The following is a 23,042-nucleotide window of genomic DNA, read 5'->3' as shown; positions in this document are numbered from 1 at the left end:
AAATTTTTGGTTGGATTGACTTGTCTTTTGGGGCAAGTTAAAAGAGGAAGTAATGGTAATAGTAAAATTATTGTGAAGATGTATAATTTACAATTTATTGACTTCAAATTATGTGTACTTAGCACCTTCCTATCTTAAGTAATGACTAAAATTAATATTCATATTAAAAAGTGGTCTTTTTCTAGGCAGGTTAGGGCTGTTTTGACTGAGCTGAGTTGTTGCACATCCCTGCACGTGTACAGCGTTCAAACTTTTGTGTGGTTAACACCTTCCTATTTCGAGTTATGACTAAAATTAATATTAGATTTAAAAAATAAAGGTGCTTTCTGGCCGTTTCAATCGAGCTACACATCCCCCCAGCTGCCCAGCATTCTTCAAACTCCATCTCATCTATAACAAACTACACCCTCAAAGGTCAAACAGACCAATCATGTACTGGACAAACTCCTCCCACACAACAAGAAACTCCCACTTGGTGGCTGCAGAGACCCCCTTTGCAAAATATGATCTGCATAAAAAGTTTAAATTCAGTCCATAATGCAGAAGTTAGTACGAGTTAAAGGTTTTGCATCATATGCACAGTAATACTTTCCTCTTCCACAGGCTGTCCAGTAGACCCTAACAAGAAGAAAGCTGCAGATGATATTTCAGCTCATTCTCACATCATCACACCTCGTGAATTTACCAGCGGCTTCAGAGGAGGAAGCCTGTCTCCCAGAAACACCTTCCAGCTCAGTGGTCAGCACTTCACTCGACATCTTTCTGTATTCAGTCAGCATTTATGTTTTAACCTATTAACCCCATATTAGCTCCACTTTTATTTTGCCAGTCCTTTCACCTGTCTGTATTTGTGCGCAATGAAGGATTTAAAATTAGGTCCTTTCATTTGAGTGTTGACCATAGTGCAGCTTTGATCAACTCAACCAGATACAGTTCACCTTTTTTTCCTGCTGGCTGCACCACCAAACCACTCTATTTTCTAGCTAATTGAGCTTGCAGAGGCATCTCTTGTGGTTAGCCACAGTCCTGTTTTTGTTTTTTGTTTTTTTAATCATGTGTGCAAGCATTAGTCGTCTAAGGCACACGACCACACGCACTGTGTAAACCAATTTTTTCCTCAATTAAGCAAGCCATCATCAGTCAACTGGTGCATTAATGCTAAACTTACCTCAAATTTCGGCTGTGGCTGAGACACACACAAAGTTAGAGGTGTTACATAACAAACATACAACAAACATATAATTGCTTAGTGTACTACAGAATACATTTACCATGTGTAGAACTACAAAGTAGGTCATAGGAATGATCTTGTTTTTAAACAATTTTTTGCTTTCACACTGTTTAGCGCTCCACTGATAAGTAGATTTGAATTGGAATGCAGCAAACACTGTGCTTATAAAATATGTTTAGAAATTATTCATGCCCAGCTTCACCTCACAAGTATTTTACAGACTGGTACAATCAGTTATTCACAGCTCCTGTTACTGTGCAAACACAGTCTGCTCACTGTTTGTTCTGTTCCTTACATATCTCATCGTCTTCCTCAGGACCACGACCTCCCCACTCCTTGTCTCTTTCACACTCTTTTACTCTTTACACTCTCCCTCCTTCACCTTCCCGTGCCATTTCAACTTCCAGCGTACCTAATTGCTTCCACCGGAGTCTAGTCACAACAGCGAGGCACGCAAGACAGAAAAGCTCCTCTTGGTTTGTGTGTTCCTGTTGTGCGTCTGTGCACGCTGTCACACTCCTGGCCCACTTCTGCCTGCCTGTGGCTGTGAAGGATGTGGCGTAGCCAGACACTATCAGGTTAGCTCAGTGGCAGCAGACCCGATACCTCCTCGATAATGAGACTTGGGGAGGGAATAGGGCAAAGAGTCATACCTGAAGTGGAAAACAGAAGGAAAAGCAGATATGAGAGAGATTAACAGGGTTTATGTGTAAGTTTAAAATATATAAAAACACTAGTGGGTGAGCGATCACAGTGTTGCACATTTTAAAACCTAATCAGAACATTTCAGGTAAATAACAATCAGCGTAATAATCAGTGTTTTTGTCATCTATTTATGCTCTTCAATTAGTTTCTAAAGAGAAGTTTGGATTTTTCTTCCCCATGTGGGATTGTCTTAGGGAAACTGAACCCCAGGCTGCCTTGGACCTATTAATTGGTGTTTGATTAATGCTTTACAAGTTAATGCGGCACACAGTGTGAACGTCACTGAATGAGGCAAAGACTGAAAAATTCTGAGGAATAAAGTCAGTGTTTGTGTGACCACTGCTATTCTTCAACACAGCCTGAACTTTCTTGACCAGACGTTTCTTGCGATTTCTTTTAGCAGTTCGAAGAAGTTTTCCAGCCTCTCGAAGAGCTTAGCAAACAGGAAAACAGCTTTTATCATCTACCCCAGCTTTCATCTAGTTATTGAGATGAAATGACGGTCTGTTATGTTTGTGTGTCACTGACAGGGAAAAAAAATTGTGTAAAGCAACATGCTGAGTAAATAACATAGCAGGCGAATCATTTTCCAGTTGTTACACTCTTGAATCATTGAAAGCGAGTTATGTTACCGGGAATTTCACATCAGGCTACAAGGAAGCTGCAGGGCACGGTGCGAGTTCGTCAGATACTGCACTGATCTGTGTGGAAACATTATCCAAACCTAAATTCTGATGTAGCACACATTTAACTCCCATGACTGATAGAAAATATGGTCTCTGCTAACTTTCAGACTGAACATTAAGACTGATGCACATCTAAAGGCCCTGTCACACTAGATAACTTATGCCAACTTATAAACATTTTAAAGACGTGTACCTTGATGATGGACTTGAAAAATAACAGGAAGCTTCTTTTCGGTGTGTACATAATGTAATTCTAACAAGTTGATCAAACATATAACTTTTATTAACAATTTAGACATAAAAATGTTACATAAGTTGGCATAAGTTGTCTAGTGTGACAGGGCCTTAAACAAGAACAAAAACAAGGCCCTAACCAAATTTTCTCTCAAATTGCCAAGCTGATTTTTTGTTTCCTCTTCATTCAAATATTCTTTTAAACGAGCAATTCCAAAGCTTTCCATTATGTTTATTCTGGCCCTTGCCTTCTTATGCAGTTCCGCTCAATTCTAGTTTCGTTTCACTGCTCCATCTGGGATTTCTCTCATAGACAAGGATTTCTTCGGGAGCATTTCATTCAGGCCAATCAGAGAACAGAACGTCGATTTTCTGCGCAGTGTCTGCTAGTTAGTTTATTTTACCTGGGCCAATCAGCAAACAGAAGGCGGAGTTTTAAACAACATCGATTTTCTGCCCAGTCTGCTAGTTATTTTAGCATACGGCAGTGGAGGAAGTGAATGAAGTCAGCCCGTATTGATAAGGCTTCCAAATTAAAATAAATATGTCTGACAAAGCAGCAGCTGTCATTTACAGCCGTCTCGTTCGGCTCGGTACTTTTCTCCTCTCAGTAGGGTTGTTTACAGCGCACGCGATTTCCGGTTAGCTTCCTAGCTTAGTTTCCTTCACAGCGACATACGTCACGGCCAACCGGTCCAATCATTTTAAACTTCAGCAGAGGCCACGCCTCCAGCAAGAATCTCTTCTCTATAGCCGAGAGTCCAGACCCTTGGACGAAGCAAAGTGAAGGACAAGGGTCTGGTTTTTACCAGGCTATATTCCTGCTAACCTGGTATTCCAAACCAGCTCATTAGAACATACCAAGTTTGTTTTTTGTTTTACCACAATCAAACATATGAAGTGTTTTCTTCAGGTTCACTTGAAAAGTATACGGTAAAACAGCTCATGAAAACCGAAGATCTCTCAAAGAAAACAACAAACCAACGATACTTCATCACATTGATTTAGTTCACTGCAAAGGAAGACACACATTCATAACTAAATCTGCTGCAAATAAACTAAAAGCAAATGCAGAAACTTTAAAGCCATACAAGTTGTACCGAACAAAACAGAACTGGGTTAATTCACGAGAGAGAACTATAGAAAACTGATGAGTACTTGAGGAATTAGAGAAGGTCTAAAGTCTGGTGTATAGCAAACACAGGAGGTAAAGTTTCTGAAGAGCTTGAATAAAAGGCCACTTTACAGCTTGCTCTCTGCCAAAAATCTTTTATTTTCCACCTAATCCTCACCTCTCCCCTCCATTTACTGATTTACTTTATGCTCTTTTCCTTTGTGCTGCTCATTTCTGTTTTTGGTTTATAGTCGCTTTCAGTGACTCCTGTTAATTCTCACCATTGCTGAAACACAGAATTAATCACATGGCTACAACATGAGAAAAATGTTGTTTTTTATTACATAAAATAAGAAATGTTAAAATTGTCAGCAAACCATATCACAGCCTGGTACATACCTCTACCAATCTTGTACTTGCCTGGCATAAACCGGGCCGTATTATGTATTACTACCTTTCAGTTTTGGTCCGAGTCCATTGTTATTGGTCTAATTATCTGGACTTTAAAATCATGGATGTTTTTTCTGATCCTGTGAAAAGAATAAGATGTAACTCCACTGACCATGATGGTGAAGTTTGAGTGGACTGTTTTTCTCAGCAGCAGGGCTTTGACCCAGTTTAAATAGTGATGATTGTTTGACTGAGCTCTTTTCAAGTGAACAATCCGTCTTGTTTTTGCTTTTTCCTTTTTTGTACCGGAACAGGATTTAAAACTGCGAATGCCACTTTCTCTCACTTGGACACTTTGTTTTAGAACATATGGTCAAAATGGCAAAACGACTAGATTCCATTTTGCTCAGTGAATAAACTCACCCCTTTAGCCTCTCTCTGCTTCACAGCCAGGACCACTGCACAAGCACACAGGCTGGAGAAAGATGGGGACCACACGCTGTTGTACAGCAGGATCAGAGCTGACGCCAGCATGCCAGGAGAGCGAAACCTAAAGGACACCAGCATTGAGCGCCGGAAGCTGGACTGCATGGCTGCCGTGCATCAGCGGGAGGCCAAGGACAACTCGGCTGCAACTGAAATTACAGTGAGCTCAGACTTTAATACTTTGGAATTTGGTAAACCATGGAGTAGTTTATCTCTAAAGTGTTGCAGATTGTGAGTTTTCTTCAGTGAAATCCCCAACAGATTTCAGAACCAAAGTAATAGTTAACTTTCTTGGTTGAACTTCTCAAGAGAATGCACCAGTATTTGAATTCTCAAGGTTATGTACCCTTCAACCATCTGCACTGCATGGAAAGATAATACCGGTAAATGTTCCTCTGCGTCGAAGAGCCGTGCTCTCTCACCTTTGGGTCACATGTTAAATGGCCTTTTGTCAGAAGAGCCTGTGTGTCTTCGACATTTTTACACCATGCATTTCTTCAGGGAAGACCAGCAATTTTACTTGTTTCACAGCTCTGTAACAGCCAATTCTATGTGGGATAGAACTGCTCACAGAGAAACAAGACTGTTAGTGTAGCTCAAAAAATCAATTTGGCTGTCTTTTTTTTTTTTTCGATTGATAACCACAACTTTAGTCGAAGCAAGTTTCATGCTCAGCAGTTTCACTATGGCTAGACTTGTAAAAAACCTCAGTATTCTATATTATACTGTATATATTTAACTTTCTGCCACAGCTTTTACATTTATTTGTGGAGGGAAGGGGAGGGAGAGGCACCTAGTTCAATTCTAAACCACAATCAGGTAACTGTTACCTTCAGTTTTTAGAAATTATTATCAAATAAAAAGTTGACTTTGTGTCATACAATAAGTGTCTAACTAGACACCTTGAGATTGGCCTCTTTAAGAACCTCCTACCATTTCAGACGCTCCCACTTCAGCTCATTTTCAGATGATGCTTCGGGGGAGGAGTGCTCTGTGGGACGTGAGCTCAGCTGTGGACTGAGCTCCAAGGAGGAGCTTTGTACAAATAGGCGGAGCTTTGCACCAGCAATTTTTCAAACATGCATTAATGTTTTAAGACAACACCCTGGGTATGTTTTTGATGAGTGAATGACATTATTACATGATAGCCCAAAAGAAGTAAAAAAGTCAATTTTGCATAATCTCCTCCCCCCACCCTTAATATATGCTTTTATTTATTTTTGTATCAGTGTAATCCAAACACACTTTTTTAAAAAGTTGGCGTTACAAACTCAGTCAATTAAAAAAATCTAATATGAACAACTCCATCTGTTGTCACCGTTGCCAAGTTGATTTAAACTTTAGTTCTGTTCAATTTAGCCGAGAAGCATGTTGGTGTAAAAGGTTTGAAAAGGTCATTTTCTTGATCACAGCACTTGACGGAAATGAAAAATATGTGGCCAAAAAGCCTGCCTGCTTGCAAAACAATCATTCAAACTACACTATTTTCCATCTAAAGTGTGCAATCAGACAAGAGGCAGCCATGTGTTAATATATGCCTTGAAATAGTCACTAAAAGGTCAGGGAGAAAATTATGATTTACTGCAAACTGAGTTTTTACTGTCTTCAGTTTGGTTATAGTTTCCATCCGTTATGATGACATTTTCCTCTACAAACTCATTAACTGAACATGGCAGCACTAAAAGTAAGTCCTAAAACTTTAGTTCTAATTCACTGCGGCACAAGAAAACTGTACTGTTGATTTAAAGAAGAAAGTTTGTTCAAAAATGGTGATGGTTGTTTACAGTGAGGATTTTTTTCAATGTGTTTGTTTATTAATGTGTGCATTAATCAGCTTCTGCCATCGTTTGTTGGTGTTAGGATCACACAAGGGAAGTTCAAGTGGCCAGGGAACATCAAGCCAAATCCAGAGAAGCCTACAGCAAGGCAGAGGGAATCGCCAACATGCTGAGCCAGGCCATCACCACGCAGCACCTCCTCTACGCCAGTCTGGGCTCTGCTGAATACATGGAGTTTGTCCTTAAAAATCCCTTCAACATCTATCAGTCAGTCACGATTCATAGTGACGATTCAGAACTCAGGTAAGAGTGTACAGATGTTCTCAACACTTGTGTAGTGACTGCCTGAAATTCTTTCCTCAAGTCTTTAAGTGTAGTTGTAATAGCTTTGACAAAATAGATTTTGACAGGACTAATGTAAAACTCTGTGGTTACAAGGTCCAAATATAAAAAAAATGTTAATGGAATTCCTTTAATTCCTTTATGTTACAAATATGAATGCATTTTTGAAAAGATTTAATGACATGCTGTAAAAACACTTTCATGCAGCTGAGATGAACAGTTGTTGAGATACTTGCCTGTGAAGTAACAGGAAGTGATGTCAAAGGGGAATGTCTGCATGTGACCAGAGCATTGCAACAACAGCTAACAACACAAACTGTAGAGAAATATCTGATGTTTCGTTAGATAATTTTGAGTCACTATCAAAGAGAGATGAAGAAGAATCAAAGTTCAAACAATATTATTTCAATAAACAAAGACCAGAGAGTTTTCTTTCTTAAAGAGTTCCCCTTTGAGGTCACTTCCTGTTTCGCTTTTGAAGAACGAAGTTCAAAGAAAGTATGGCAGTTATGTGATAAAATGGGTAAAATCACGTGTTATGTCAATATTTGTAAATATAAAGATGTTTTCTTTTGTCTTTTTGTGTTTGAAAGGTATGCATGTCACAGACACTTTAACTCCATATTTTTAAGTGTAAGAACAGAAAAACACATCAGTTAACCTTAGTGACATGTTCAACCTGATTTTTTTGTATTGTTGTACACGTTTTTTCATCTTCAGACTTCTTCCGAACAAGATAGAATGTTAATGCATGTTTCATCTTTGAAAACCAGATAGATATAACAAATTTATTGGTTGGCCTCCAATCTAGCACAGTAGGTGTGAACATGTGTTTCTGTGCTGTATGCGTTCATCAGACCACAACAGTCGATGCTCCACCGTGAAGTTGTGTTCACACGTTTTCAATGTGTTTCCAATTGTGATGTTAAAGCTCAGGAGCCTATTTTCACTGTTTTAGAGAACAGGGTCGAATCCTTGCGCTCGACTTGCTCATGAACCGAGAGCCTAGCTTTTTAGGTGACAGCTTAACAATTTAACTGTTCCTTAAAAATTTCACCACCAGTTACGGGATTGAGTTTCCTGTAACACTTGGCGAGGACGTGGTGTTCTATTATCATAGCATCGCTATTCATTACAATGGTCATGTTACTTCATAAGAGTGTAAAAATCTCTTTCTGCGGTTGTTAAAAGATGTGCAGATGTGATGATTCACTGCATTTCTGCTGAATGCACACTTTTTGTGTCCCAGTAACAATGACCTTTTTTTTTACTAAGAAACTATAACATGAAAACTACATGTGCCATTATTTTTAATAAAGATGCTTGCGCTCCAAGAAAGGCAATAAAACAAGGTATTAGGAAGTCACATTACTTTTTTACAATGAAATTGTGACATCGTATCAAACAAAATTAATACCAGAATTAAAGCCTTCAGTTCGTAAAAAGTGACAGTAAATTTGTGCAGTGAAGCTACTCGTTAATCTGAAAGTCATGACTGTAAGAAGTGAAATTTGTTTGAAGTTAGTTCCAAATGTTCCTTAAACATTAATAATTTTTCTTCCTTCTTTGTATTTTTAGGTTTTCATACTGTAAGTGTAGTATTTTACATTTGACTCTAGTTTTGTAGAGAAAAAAACAGATGATTTGATCACAGAACATTTGTTTAGTATCACTAAAACTCCTAAATTTATGCAAAGGAAGTATCCCACATTATCTAATCACTATCCCCTATCTTTTGACTTATAGCGACTAAATTTTGGCCACAAATATGCTCCTCCTGTGCACATTTATTCTTTTTCTTTATGCCTCGAGGCTGTATTTGTCAAGGGACTATGAACTGTGGGTAATTCCCTCAGGCATTGTCTGCTGAAACGCAGACAGACGGAAAGTGTGCATCTAGGGCTCAAAATGCCTGCAAGGGAGCCGTGGTGCAGTTTAGGATTTGACAGTGGGCCCTTCACAAAGTTAGCAGGTGTGTGCCTCAGATTCTGAGGGTGGACTTTAACAATTACAATTACATCTCGACGAATTTCATTCAAACTTGTTAAACAGTTCATGAAATGAAGCCTACTCAATTTTTTTTTTTTTTTTGTATTTTAAAACATTAGGCCTTTGTGGGCTCTATGGATCCACTATGAAATGTTTTAAATGTATCATTTAAAAAGCTGTTAGATTGAAAGGTTAAATATGAAGTATTTTAAAATGTATATTTTAATCCATTTAAATTGGGATTATAAATGCATTCAGGTATTAGGAGTGAAATTCACAGCTCAGTCCTAGTTTTGACATAACATATGTGTTGTGTATACTAATGTAGAGTCTTTTGAATGTATCCTAATTTTCCTGCAGGAGCAATTCTCGCTCAGCAAGACAAACAGTTGTCCTTGAGACAAATGCATATATAACTCTGTGGAAACTCTGATAAATATCCTCTTTAATCCACACACAACAGCCGTTATGGTGGGTGTTTGCTGGATGACCCTTTCTTGGTATTCATGCAGTGCTCGTGTTTCTTTCATTTAGCCTCGTTGTTAATCCCCCTTTTCTCGATGTTTTGTTTTGGATTCTGCTCATGCTCAGGCTTTGGATTAACATATATCAAATTGATCAACAAAGGCTGCAGAGCACCATGGATGAATCATTATGGCATTAGGCCGACCACTGGGCCCTCTCTAATTGAGAGTCATCAATTCTTGTATCTGTCCTCTTACTGGCTTAGCGTCCTCTCTCTTTATTTATTTCTTGAAGAGGCAGCGCAGCATTTCACACCGAGCCTGTCTGTTAACTTTTCCAGGTGCCTGAAATATGTAGATGGGAAATATCTGTATTTATTGGATGAGCTTTTGTTGCAACCCGCGAAGTCGATGCCCCTGTTCAGACCTGGAACTAGCATTTGATCTGATCGCAAGTGTATTTACAGATGACGACACACTCAGAATGGAGTGATTCAGATCTGATTTTTCAAGCCCTGTACTCAGAAGTGCTCAGGGACACGTTTATCCGCAGCAATGCAGTAATGAAGCATCTCCTCTGGAATCACATAAATAGCTTTGGTTTCACTTTAGAAAAGTATGTTTCAATCTGTTCATGGTGTGGATTTCTTTTAGATTTTTCTGGGTTATTTTTAATAAATAAAAGAAAAGTTGAAGCCAAGCCTGAGAGTCATACCAGGTCTCCTGCAGCATATCCCTTGTTGCCATCTGTTATATTACTGTGTATGGAATTGATTGCTCATCATTAGGTATTTCCTCCTCATCAACTAATACTGCTTTCGATTTTTAAGGGGAAAAAATACCCAAAGGGACTCTGATAAAAAACGTATCCAAATATTCTAACTAGTTTTGCCATTTCAATTCTATTTATCATGTAAATGTCAATTAATCATCATTTCAGCATTTCATTCACATGTGTAGAAGCATTCATGTAGAAATCTACATTTATTTTTACACGGTAGACTTTGCGATCAAAATTCCAGGTAGAGGAAATTCATTGCCTGTCTGCGCAAAGCCTGAATGTCCTCCTAATACCTGCAAAGATTTTCCTTGGGTACTCTGTCTTCCTCCCGCTGGCCTAAACACGCCTGTTAGGTTAATTGGCGAATTTAAATTGGCTGCGCGCGTGTGTGAGCCTTCACGGCTATTTGTCTCGTGTGTCTCTGTATCGGCTCTGTGATGGACTGACATCCCGTCAGAGCGTTGCCTCTGCCTCTTGCTCAGCGACACCTGGGATAGTCTGAATTTATTAGTTGAGCTCAGCCGTGGAGGCGAGTGAACGGATTTTACAGCAGCCTCAGAGGGGCAGTAAAACCTGCCGTACGTTACCCGTTCCCGCTCGACATGAACACACAGCCTGCTCAGGTGTGCGAAGGTGCTCCGTTGTTGCTTCCTCATCAATATTTCAGCCAATGTTTGACAAGAAGGTTTCTTGAGAACACAAAGAGAGCCTTGTGTCAGGTTTTTGTTCTTCCGAAGCAAACAAGAAAGAAGACTGACCTTAGCTGGAATTCCAGCACGGCTCTTTGAAGACGGAGTCCTTAGTGAAAGGCTAAGCTAGCTGTAGCTTTGATGTCAGCAGTTGTTTAAAGTCCAGAGACTCCTCTTGATGTAGAGGACACTTTTGCTACCTGTTGCCATCCATTTTGTAAGGATATGTTTTACACTTGTCCTGATGGAGCCAGGCGCTTAGAAAGACTGATGGCTAACAGATTGTAGGTCTGCTCTGAGCCACGTTAATGCTTTCTCATGATTTTTTAGTTTTTTCTATTTCATGCTGCATTACTTTATATTTTGTCTTTCATATCCTTTACTCATTTTTATTTTTATCTTTCCAACTTGAAGTGACCAATAGTCCTTCTTGCATCAGTTCCTGCTGTGTTTTCAACACATTGTTCTTAAAGCAGACCAAAGCATCAAATACACACTTTTTTGTTTCATGTAAGAAAAGTTTTTTTGAAAACTGCACAGTGGAAATATTCAAATGTATTTCTTAATGTAGAGTCTTTCCTAAATGTTATGGAGGTAAGGTTCTTAAAAATAAAATACAATTAAATAAAAATATCTCAACTACAACTGTGAGAAATCCTCCTTTGCCCTGGGCTTGGGACCTTTGAAGTCTTAAGAAGCAGGTCCCTGTATCCATTTGTGTGTGAAATACTTGCATTGAAAAAGGGAGGAGGGGACATAAATCATTCCATAGCATGTTATATTTTCCTTTATTTCATTCCCTGGAAATCCATTTATTGGGCATTAAACTGGAACTCTGTCTAACCTCGTTACTTTTTATTTTACACTAGATGACCCTGTTAGAAAAAAAGAGTGGTATAACTGTTTATATTGTTTTCCATACAGGTAATTAGAATTTAAGTTCAACACAAAACAAAAAGCTATTTGGTTTTCACTTCACATTTTCTAATCATGGTTTGTGACACTATTATATTTCAAAGATGTGTGCAGAAGCTTCTGTTTTTTTTTACATCTAATGAGGCATGGCCTTTTTGACCTTGGTTTAAAAGGATGCAAGTGAGTAGTGTAGACTGCAGGGGCAAACAAAATGTTACACACAAAAAATATCTTATACTAACTTTTTGTTTTGCTTCATATAATCTGTAGTATTGATATATCATGGAAAAGAATAGAGTGGTTTATCAGCTGACCTGAACTAGATGTTAACTTACTTTAGCATTTCTATCTGCCAGGTGATGTTTCCATGGTTAATTACATGATCATTTGTTTTTATTTAACTCTTATTTTTTATTCTTTTTTTCTTGGAAAAAATAATTATTTTGCAATGTACAATCATGTTCTTTAAATTTGATGAACATCTCATCCCTCCCCGTTGCTCTGTTTTTTTACTGATTTATCTCTAAACGCCGCAAGACTTAATCATGGTACAAAGAGCAATCGTCTGTTTTATTCTGAGTGATATTTCATCATGTAAGAAAAGTTTCACTTTATATCAGTTTGGTTCTCTTTCTGATCACGTAATAACTCAAGTTTTGATCCAGGGTGGATTTTCTACAAATATGTAAAACGTAGCTTTGATCACATTCATGTCCTTTAATCTTTTCATCCAGTGTCATCACTGACACCGAGGAGTGGCGTTACTTCAAAGCACTAACCACAACTCCTACTCCAGTGGAAGAGAACTTGTTTCGTGTGGAGGAAGGAGCCCCAGGTCCCCAGGTTTACCTCCGACCAAAAGAAACCGTCCACATTCCTCTGAAATACCAGAGCTTCACTTGCAACCACACCCTGGCCGTCCAGGTAAAAAGCAAACCGGAGGGAGACTTTGGAAGCACGTTTAGGAGGCGGTATTTATTTAATTCTTCTGTAAAAACATTTTGTCGTAATTTAATTATTTTTGAATTTATCATGTTTGACTAAAGTGATGTTAGTCTGTTTTTATGCCTTAAACCTTGAATTTATTAAATTGATTTCACAGCAGAAAACAATCATTAAAACATCCCATCACCACTTAAGAGACTGTTATTTTACAAACTGATTAAAGTTCACAAAAAATAAATTTAGTGTCCTTGATTCTACCAAATCTTGTTTGGTTACAAAAATTCCCTGGAAATATTATGTTGAGTGGGGATAAAGTTTGTTTGTTTGAATGTCAGTACGCTTTAAGGTTTATTAACCTCAGCTAATCTATTTCAAGGCAACTGAAGCTTTTTACTTTATTTCTTGTCACAAGTGCAATTCAAAACGGATGCCAATTTTATGGTGTTTTGTTTTCAATCTTCTGTGGACTGCAGGGGGATTCTCACTTTTTTGGTTATATTCTGCGTGTTATCATTTACAGTTTTGTTCCAGGGCATGCAGATGTATGTAATATTTGCTTTGCATTCATTTGCTTTTATGTGGTTGATGATGAATTTTGATAACAGCTCTGCTTCTTATCAAATCTTCACAGGGACCAAGCTTTCTGCCTACAGGAAAAGGGTCTCACATGGCCAAGAAGAGTCTGTCCAATATTATTATTGCCAAAACCATCAAGGTACAGACTTACTACACCTTGTGGAATCTTACTTTGGATATTGCACCATATTTATCTTCATCTCCAGATATGCCTTTTTATATTAAATGTGGATGTTTTTTTTCTTTGTTGTAACATCTTTGCTGTGCACTAGCCCTTTGTAAAATTACATCTAGAGTTCTGTAAAATTTGTATACTCATATGTAGAGCTTAATGGTTTTGGGAGAGCAAGAGAAGACAGACATTTACTGTAAACTCAGTCTACTGTATAGATTCTTTGATTTGGAGCTTAAATTAGGTTAACTTCCTGCTCCACCCTAAAGTCCAACATCTTGTGTACACAAAGACTCCAGACAGTTCTCTGAGGAATGGCTGTGCTCTCTCTCCACCTTCCTCTGCGCTCACACAGACACACGAAACAGCCCAAACAAACTTACATAAGCTGGAAAAAACTGTTGAGTAAAATTATAAGGAAGAAATCTTAAACATTACTGACTAAAAAGTGTTTGAAAAGTCAAGTTCATTCAACTAAACTCTTGGTTTTCGTTCTGCATATTAGAACTGAGATCATTTAGAATTAGTAACCTCTCGCTAACCTGCGTCACCTCACATTTTTTTTGGTTATCGTTTACTGTTGTTTTCACATTCCACAGCGTGATGAATTATTGGCCAGTCCGCCAATCGTTTGTGTCTCCCTCCTTTTTTTTGTTGTGTGTATTGTGCGCCAGAGTCAGCTATCCTGCTCTGAGCAGAAACCCTGTCAACGGGTCCAAGAGGTCAGGCCTGGATCAAATCTGTATCACGCTACAACTGACAAGTCCCAACAGCAGAGCTGTCAGTATGCCAGCTTTGGCACGGCTGTCAGTCAGCACGCATCACCAGAGTCAGATAGGAGCCACTCCTTCAGGTCAACGTGGGGGCCGCAAATCTGACACATAAACATCAAATCACATTTAGACAGCTGCTCCGTGTTCAATGAGCAAAATGCCTGATATTCATTTCCATGAATGGATTTGGTTAGAAATGTCGATCATTACGCAGAGGAGAGGCTTGTTGTTTATGCCACTGACTTTTCATCACTCCTCCCCAGGTAACATTCAGGGCAAGCGATGGCAAGCCAATGGCCATCTGCCAAGTGAATGTGGAGCCAACACCCCACGTTGTGGACCAGACTTTCAGACTGTACCACCCAGAACTTTGTTTCCTAAAGAAGGCAATACGCCTGCCACCATGGCATGACCCCACAGGTTAGGACGCCAAAATTTAGGTCAGCATCCATTATTTCCACTTTCATAAATTCAATTAGTAGATTCCAGTTTGGGTAAGATATATAAGGTTTTCTTCCATTGTATAAAGGTTGTTGCCAACTATGGAACAAAGCATTAGAAAAAAGGAGGTTTGATGTTTTTATTTTTAGCTTATGAGCAAAAATAAACAATAATCTGAACGAGCTAAAGGAAAATATATCTCACAAGATGAAACCTGTCATGAATATTAACTGTTCGCACCATGTTTGTATTATTTATTATTCTTTTGATTATTTATGGATCAACCAACAGAAGATCCAGATTCCAGGAGTCATATTTCTGTTCGCTGCAGCGACCCTAACATCATCTGCCAGACGAGGATGCTGGTAAGATTTATATATACAGTATATACAGTATATTGCATGTTTCAATACCTATTACAAATATCTTACAATAACATTAGAAGAGATTGATTATTAAAGTGGTAACAGGTTAGGTGGTAGCTTGTAACTGGTTTTCTGTTCCAGCAGAAGGTCATTCATGATACACGGGTTATTACATTCTGGTACTATTTTTCTCTCATTAACTGTGTTTTTGGATAGGTGCCAGGAGAACCTCAGGATGTGTACTTGAAAGTGCCCGGCAGTCCCAGCCCACACATAAAAATGTTCTTCGTGATGGTCTTCACGTACGTATTGTGCTGCTTAGTGTACACTGTGACCACAGGCAGAGCGGAGCCTGAACAAACATTTGGTTTGGCTAATTAAAATCTTAACGCACACTTACATTATTTGACTCAATTCTAAGAGAGTTTGGTGGGTATTTCAGACTTGCTGTTTGTCAGCATGCTGCACCAGTGTTTGTGCAGTTAGAAAGGTCAGAGCTCTATTATTCAAGCCAGATTTCATGAAAATGATAAGGTTCTGACTGGTTTGCATTTACAACTGGTTGTAAAGAAATGACCTAAAATAATTAAATTAAACACCCATGGTAAAAAGCTGTCACTTAACACTGTTTATTATTTTATTTATCATAAGAGTTATTCATAAAGATGCACAGGAAATGGTCCTATTAGCACCACAGCAGGCTCTAAGTATGTAGCTATGCTGGTGAAGTTATTAAAACTAATTACCAGTTAATCAAATTACAAACCTCAGATACCATGCTGTAAGTTTGGAGGTTTTAAATCTGTGATTTCTCAAAAACATAGCAGGAAATCATTAACAATTACAATGAAGCATTAGTGGGAAATAAAATGTAGTTCAGTGTGCATTTGTTCCTTATCTAAGATTATCACTTATCAGCAGCTTCAAGTGTTATTGATGCTCTGTGTGTCCTCCAAAGCCCACATCGTTCCACTTTTATTGCAAATATCCCCCTAGGCTCCTCGAGAGCTGTTGTCTCAGAGCAGAGCTGAGTAGGTGACTACATTGCTTTCCACTCGTCAAGTCAGCTCAGGTCTGTGAGGTTGTGTTGTCTTCATTTCGGCAGCGAGTGGAGGATCATGAGCTTTCAGCTTATTAAAATGCGAGTACAGCCATACATCAGCGCTTCTCATTTCCAGCGTCACACAGCACCTGCTTCATCTCAGAGGAGTAATTGTTCTTGATTATAATATCTTTGTTTTGCCTTTTTTATTTCTTTTTGTAGAGATAAGTGGAGGGCAGTGCCTTCCCAGGTCTGGCAGTTTTACTTGCATTTTCTGGAGCGGGTGGACGTCAGTTGTGTCACTGGCCAGCGGAGCTGTCAATCACTTGTTCTGAGAGGAAAGCAGGCTGTGCGAAAGATTAAATGTTTCTCTTCTCACCCTAAGGAGATTGAGGTACTACAAAGCACATCCCATGTGTTGATAATGCTAAATGTAAAAGAGTTTGTTTGGGGAAAGAATGTAAATTGAATCGTGTCTTGCTGTCTGTGCAGTTTGACGAAACCTTAAAGATTCCACTTCTGCAATCTTTATCCCTTTTCTTATAACCCCCTGCTCTGTTTGATCTCTGTCTAAAACGTGAAGAATTCACATGATTTTGCATGAGGTTTATTCTGCAGCAGCTTGTTTTTCCAAGTTTCTAACTCAGTCGCCAAGTGTTACTGAAAATTTCTCGTTTTATGCGGTTTTTCCACCACTCATCACAACCATTTTAAACTTGACATTAAAGCTCTTTTGCTTTTTGTGTGTTCTTGTATGCGAGCACCACCTCCTCTCACAGAGGGGACGACCAGAACCATCAAGTTAGGGCAACACTGGAATCATAAAAAGCAACTTTTAACCGAAATGAAAGATGTTTTTATTTAAAGATATTCAACTTGCTCTGACACTGTGTGGGGTCTTCTCTTTTCCCCACCTGTCTGCGCTGTAGATCTGTGGAAGTTTGGGTGAGAGGTTGTTGAGAAGCGTAGAGAACAGTCACTTTGATGGAGAGCTCTGTTTAATTCGTCCTGACTGTCTGGGGCAGCGGGAATCTAGTTAGAGCATCCAGAATTATAGCAGCGCAGGTAAATACATAGATCTAGTGTCAAGTTCAAAACAGATCACGAGCTGACATCCGACAACTGTTATCATGGTTGGTAAACAAAGTGTTGTGTCCTCTCTATCACCTGCACAAGTTCCCCATTTTGTCTGCTTTTTTTTTTCCTTTTCTACATCACATTTTGACATGTGTGACACAAAAATCACAGCTAAGTTTTCACGAGTGCATTTAGAGTTTAAATGCATTTAAATTTTTATTTTTTTTTTGGAAAATATTGATAAGCAACTTCGGCATGTTGTTAACTGAGCAAAGCACGGCTGATGCTAAAATTATGTAGTGCATAAACAAAGCAAGAAAGCAAGTGCTAAAACTGAATTATACCAACTCAAACTGTCCCTATATATCTATAAGAAGCTGGTGAGATTTCTTTCAGAATGAGCAGTTTTCAGAATTTATATAAAAATAGTTTTCAGCTATTTGTCTTCTTTGCAGCGTGAACTAGTGAAATACCCAGGTGAAAAAAATTATACTAAGTACACTGAATCTAAGTATGCTTTAGTGTACTTGAAGCCGCAATAATCGTTAGTATACTTAAAGAGTGCTATTTTGGAACAACTAATTTAATACTAAATATACTTTAGTTGTATTTAAGTTGTACAAAAACACAATTTTAAGTGTATTAAGTATACTTTTAAATACTAAAATGGAACAACTTCAAATATACTTAGTACACTTTAAGTGTATAGATAAAGATATACACTTTAAGTGTACTAAGTATAGTTTAAGTTGTTCCATTTTAGTATTAAAAGTATACTTAATACCATTAAAATTGTACTTTTGTACAACTTAAATACAACTAAAGTATATTTAGTATTAAATTAGTTGTTCCAAAATAGCACTCTTTAAGTATACTGATGATTAGTGCGGGTGTACTTAGTATAATATTTTTTTCACCTGGGTAGCTAGTGTTTTTTTTATAATAACCCCATCTTGACACTGAAGTCATGTTGAGAAATACAGTATATAAATGCATTCTGACAGCATGTTTCTTTTCATGACATTTCATTTTTTATTAGTTTTTTTGTAAATGCATTAGAAAACATTTGAAATGTTCCTAATTAACTGAACACATGAAAATAAGCCCCATAATCATCCCTTCTATTTTAAGAGGTTGTTACTTATTCACGACTAAAACAAGAGCAAAGAAATGTTGGCAGAGCTTCTCACTCAGTGTTGCAGTAAAATATTTCATAATACTCACTTGGATAAAAAAAAGAAAAGAAAGGACTGTCACAGTTTCTGTGTATGCTCACTGTACGACCCAAACTTGTTTACCCTGTAGAAATAGGGTAGCGTCTGAAAAAGTGACAGATGTATTTTTCAAAGAGTTCACCGTATGCATCAGTGGCAGCTTTGATCTGACTCTCAGCAGGTTTGGCTCACAGTGGAATGCATTGGAGGAGTCTTACAAAACAGGATAAAGCTCAGCTTCAGAGAATAGCTTTGCTTTTTCTCAACAGATTGAAAAAGAGCTGCACAGTAAATCTCAGTCTCACATCCCTGTGTCTGTCACTTTTCTGCCTCTACCTTCTCTTCTTTCATTGTCTGCCCTTTCTGTTTGCCGTTTTTTTTATTTTCACCGAGTCTCATTCAACCTTTCTCTCACCCTGAACACTTTTACTGTCCTCTGACTCTTTTAAACACCCGTTCTTATTATCCGTGTTTTATTTTTATTTTCCTTTTTCTGTCTAACCTATTCTGCTATTCTGTTCAACAGCTCTATTTTTCTTTTATTGTGTTGTCCTCATTCCCATAAACCACCCAATCAACAACGTTTCATCACCTAGTTGCCAAATCCAATCAACCGTTATTGCCCTCACCTTCTCTGCAGGTGGACCCAGCTGGTGCATTTGTTTTGCCTCCTGCAGCTGTGCAGGAGCTCCAGTTAAGGGTCCAGCCATGGCGGGCCGGCAGCCGCTTCTTGTATTTGAATGCAGTAGATATCGACCATCAGAGGCTGATCGCTGCTTGGCTCATCTGTCTTAATGTCCACCGCCCAGTACTGTCCAAGGTAGGATTCTTTCTACACTTGCGAAGGCTTTAATGTGACTTTTTTTTTTTTGGTAAAACGAGTGTTACACTCACCTTGGTGTTTCACAAATGGATGCAATTATCTTGAATTGTGGAACCTACAAAGGAAAAGTTGAACCTCTTGAGCCCCCGGTACCGGGGTCAAAACAGCATTTCCTGTTTTCTATTCATTTTAACATGTTAACTTAAGATCTGTCAGTTGGACATGTTTGGTGTCAACAGAAACCTCAGAATCTTAGCTAAAAGCTCATATATACTGTGTATATATATATATATATATATATATATATATATATATATATATATATTCACCCAAAACAGTTCAAACGTCAAGCAGTTGAATCAAAAAATACTGTACAAAATGGCGTCAGTGCAAATCTGTAAAAAAAAAAAGTTTTGAAATAAAAAAGGCAAGTCAAAGCAAGTACTGTACCAAAATATTTTGCAAAATGTGTTGACATTTTTTTTCTTTACTTCATTTTGAGTGAATATAGTCCAACTGAAGGCAAATACCATTTCTCATTGTTTTATATACAGTAATATATATAGTAGTAGTATACCTTATTGATCCCCAGTCTGGGAATTACGGTAATTAAAAACCCAAGATTTCTTAATATTTATTGATGGTACCAATATGGACTATCCTGTGCAGAATGACAAAACACCAAATTGTTAATTTTACTAAAACCTCTGTAACATTGTTTTAGTTTATTTTAGCAGCATAAATCTTTGCATAAGTAATATCCACATGTGCATTTAGGTTTCCAATGAGTTATATACTATCTCATGGAAAAAATCTTAAAGCGGGAGGGGAAAAATATAATAAACATTCTGTTCCCTCTTCACTATCTCTAAAACAATAGCAGCTGCTTTGATACTTACACTTCTGATGAAATCTCCCAAGTGTTAGCTGTATCTTGATTCTTTATCAAGATTTTTAAAGTAGAGTTTATAAATTATGTGATACACTCAATCACATTTCAGCATGTTATTTCGAGCACAAATGTCAAGAAAACCCTTTGGGCTAAAGAGGTGAAAAGTCTAAAAGGATGCTGCTTTTTTATTTATTTTTTTTAGGTCTCACTCAGGACACACTGAACATGCGCCTCAGCCCCTTTGGTGCAACTCATGCATCATATTATCAGCATCCATTTCAATCTGCTGATCCAGCCTTTTGCCCCATAACAAGAAATCGTGACAAGCTGTACAATTCACACTGAGATTAGTGCTTCTATTACACGCTTTGCTGGATATCAGGTCACTTTTTCTACTGTGTCAGTAGCAAGATGACTGTGTTAACTTGGTGCCTGAGGGGGCCTGCTTGAGCACGAGTCGTCTACCAGGCGGTTACTGCTACCCGTCTACTCGACATGTGCCTCCCTTAGAAACAATTTCTTTATTATTTTATTTTGCTGACAGTTGAAAATAAAGAACGCCCTTGCACAAAGTACTGGAAAGTATAAGGAGTTTGTTGCCACTTCAGGTGAACAGACTTGTAACAGTACAAGGTGAAATGCTGCCACTGGCTCTCCTAGCCCTTCAACTGTTTTGTCACACATTTATAAAATAAATACTTGGATGTGACTGAAGCAAAAAAATAAGGTAAACAACACATGACATCATGTAATGTCCTTCAGTAACGTTAGGTGACTTTATAGCCCACGAAAAAGTACGAAATCAAAGTAAATTTGCTCATTTTAGGGTGAAATAACTTATTGAAGGTTTTTGTTGCTAAGCATGTTCCACAAACTGTGTGTGTGCAGGCATTTGAGGTGTGTGTCCCGGTTAGCGGTGGCCGCGGCAGCTCCAGGAAGATCACCTACACCAACCCTTACACCAGCGGTCGCACGTTTGTGCTCCGCTCGGACCACCCGGACCTGCTCCAGTTCAAAGAGGATAAATTTCAGGTGAGATAAGATGGGCAAGTAGATACTTCTCTTCCTCCTGCTAAGACTAAAATCAATACTTTGATTAGCGCCTTGAAAAAAAAGCCTGTCAGACAGTTTCTTTCAGACAAAAGCTTGCTGTTTTTGTCAACACAGCGTAAACAATGTCACTAAAATAAGTCTTAATGACGGCAACAATGTTTTAATCATAAAAATGACAAAGTGAAATCAACCATTGCATTAAGTGTCAAAATCATCACTCTGCTCTTTATTCTTCTGTTAGACCTTGAGAAAACTTAGAACGGTGTTCTGATTGTTAAAGGTTTATTAAAAGCTCTAAAACATTTAATACCTACTAATAAACATATAGCAGTAACTTAGTGAGAAAGCATGAAATCTTAACTGTTCAGTCCTCGGCTGTTACAAGTTCAGGTCAGATTGAGAGCAACAACAACAACAACAAAAAATTACTGCTGCTGCTGTTTACTTGCTGTCCAATCAGCTGCTGCCTCTTCCTGATTCAGTTACCATTCTGCAGTAAAAGCAGGAGCTGATGTCATCATTTCTATTCATCTGAAAAATAGTTAAACCAATGAGAGATCATCATTTTCAGAAATAGATGTGGGAGATGCAATAGGGGCTTGTTTGCACACAAACAGTTCAGGAGTCGTGCTGTGTTTGGCCTGAAGACACCTCATCATTAGGAAGGAGGTGGGCAGGAGTAAGAAACAGCCCCCCCCCCCCCTTCTCACCTTGTAAGTGAGTCTCCGGGTATCTAATAACGATTCTGTGCCTGTAGCATTACACAAATGGGGATACCATTTTCTCTTTTATTTTTTTTACACAATGCAAGCTGTCAAGAGAGAGAGAGAGAGAGAGAGAAAAGAAAGAATAGATTAATACTGCTATGTTTTAGAAACATATTACAATATAAATTATCCTGATTGTCTCATATTTTTGTTTTGACTATTAACAAGAAAAGAAAAAAGAATATTGTCTAATTGAAACATTGTGAGCATAAAAAAAGGACCACATGTTTTCTTGCAGGCTATGGGCACTGACAACAAAAACATTGCAACATTCAGCACTTTTCTTACCTTAATTAGAGAGAAAAATTATCAAATTTGCAGACGTCATGGAGAAATGGGCAATTTAAACTACAATAAAAGAAAAATAAGACTGCAACATCAGGAGGTTAGAACGACTGAAAAACTATTTTGTCTTACCTTGTGTAATTATGTCTAAGTTTCAGAGATTATTCAATTAGACTAAAAACCCTAATGTTGTATGGAAAAGCTATATAATTATTTTAATATATCAGGCAGGGCTGTTAAACTGGTGGCCCGCGAGCCACATCCGACCTGCAGGTGGATTTTATCCAGCCTGCCAAAGATTTGATCGTTTTTTTTACTTCATTTATTACAAAATAGATTTTAAATCAATTATAAATTGAAAATGTATGATTCAATACAAAAAATGAACACATTTTAAAGGGGCAGTATCATGTAAAATCAATTTTTTTGAGTTTTATATCATGTTATAATGTTAGACTCTCATAAAAAAACATGCCCAAAGCCTTGCTCTGACTCATTCATGCATGTTTGAGAAATCCTGCAGCGTTTTTAGGGAGCCATGCTGAGGAGCAAAACGACAGGTGGGGACCAGAAACACCTATTGGGACCAGAAACGCCTCTGGGACGTGTCTTTGAGCCGAGCTTCCTCATGGCAGCCCCACACCCACCATCCCACACACACTACCCATGACTCCTGCAGGCTCTCGGGTGAAAGTGAAACTTAACTGTCTGCTGAGCTCCACTACTTCTCACTCAGTGAAGCTCTTTGAGGAAATGTATTTTCAGATGCCAAGTGAGCTGCATCATGGCAGCCCCCCCCCCCCCCCCCCCCCC

At 38.3% G+C, this 23,042-nt stretch overlaps 1 protein-coding gene across 3 annotated transcripts in view; it reads left to right on the top strand.

The window, feature by feature from the left end:
• nphp4 (nephronophthisis 4) overlaps positions 1 to 23,042 on the top strand; it is a gene marked incomplete in the record, with an annotated part of 156,485 nt that overhangs the window by 131,108 nt on the left and 2,335 nt on the right. For 2 of the 3 annotated variants that reach the window (XM_014020399.1, XM_014020398.1), the window contains 11 exon segments: positions 604 to 738; positions 4,810 to 5,006; positions 6,707 to 6,927; positions 12,539 to 12,728; positions 13,381 to 13,464; positions 14,534 to 14,690; positions 15,003 to 15,076; positions 15,293 to 15,378; positions 16,341 to 16,512; positions 19,050 to 19,229; positions 21,013 to 21,156. In XM_014020399.1, the coding sequence (XP_013875853.1) occupies positions 604 to 738; positions 4,810 to 5,006; positions 6,707 to 6,927; positions 12,539 to 12,728; positions 13,381 to 13,464; positions 14,534 to 14,690; positions 15,003 to 15,076; positions 15,293 to 15,378; positions 16,341 to 16,512; positions 19,050 to 19,229; positions 21,013 to 21,156 (1,640 nt within the window). 3 annotated transcript variants of the gene reach the window in all.

Source organism: Austrofundulus limnaeus, unplaced genomic scaffold (genome assembly GCF_001266775.1).
Source record: "Austrofundulus limnaeus strain Quisiro unplaced genomic scaffold, Austrofundulus_limnaeus-1.0 Scaffold251, whole genome shotgun sequence".
NCBI lineage: Eukaryota > Metazoa > Chordata > Actinopteri > Cyprinodontiformes > Rivulidae > Austrofundulus > Austrofundulus limnaeus.
The sequence above is the reverse complement of the archived record's forward strand: the minus strand, read 5'-3'. Positions and strand labels throughout refer to the sequence as shown.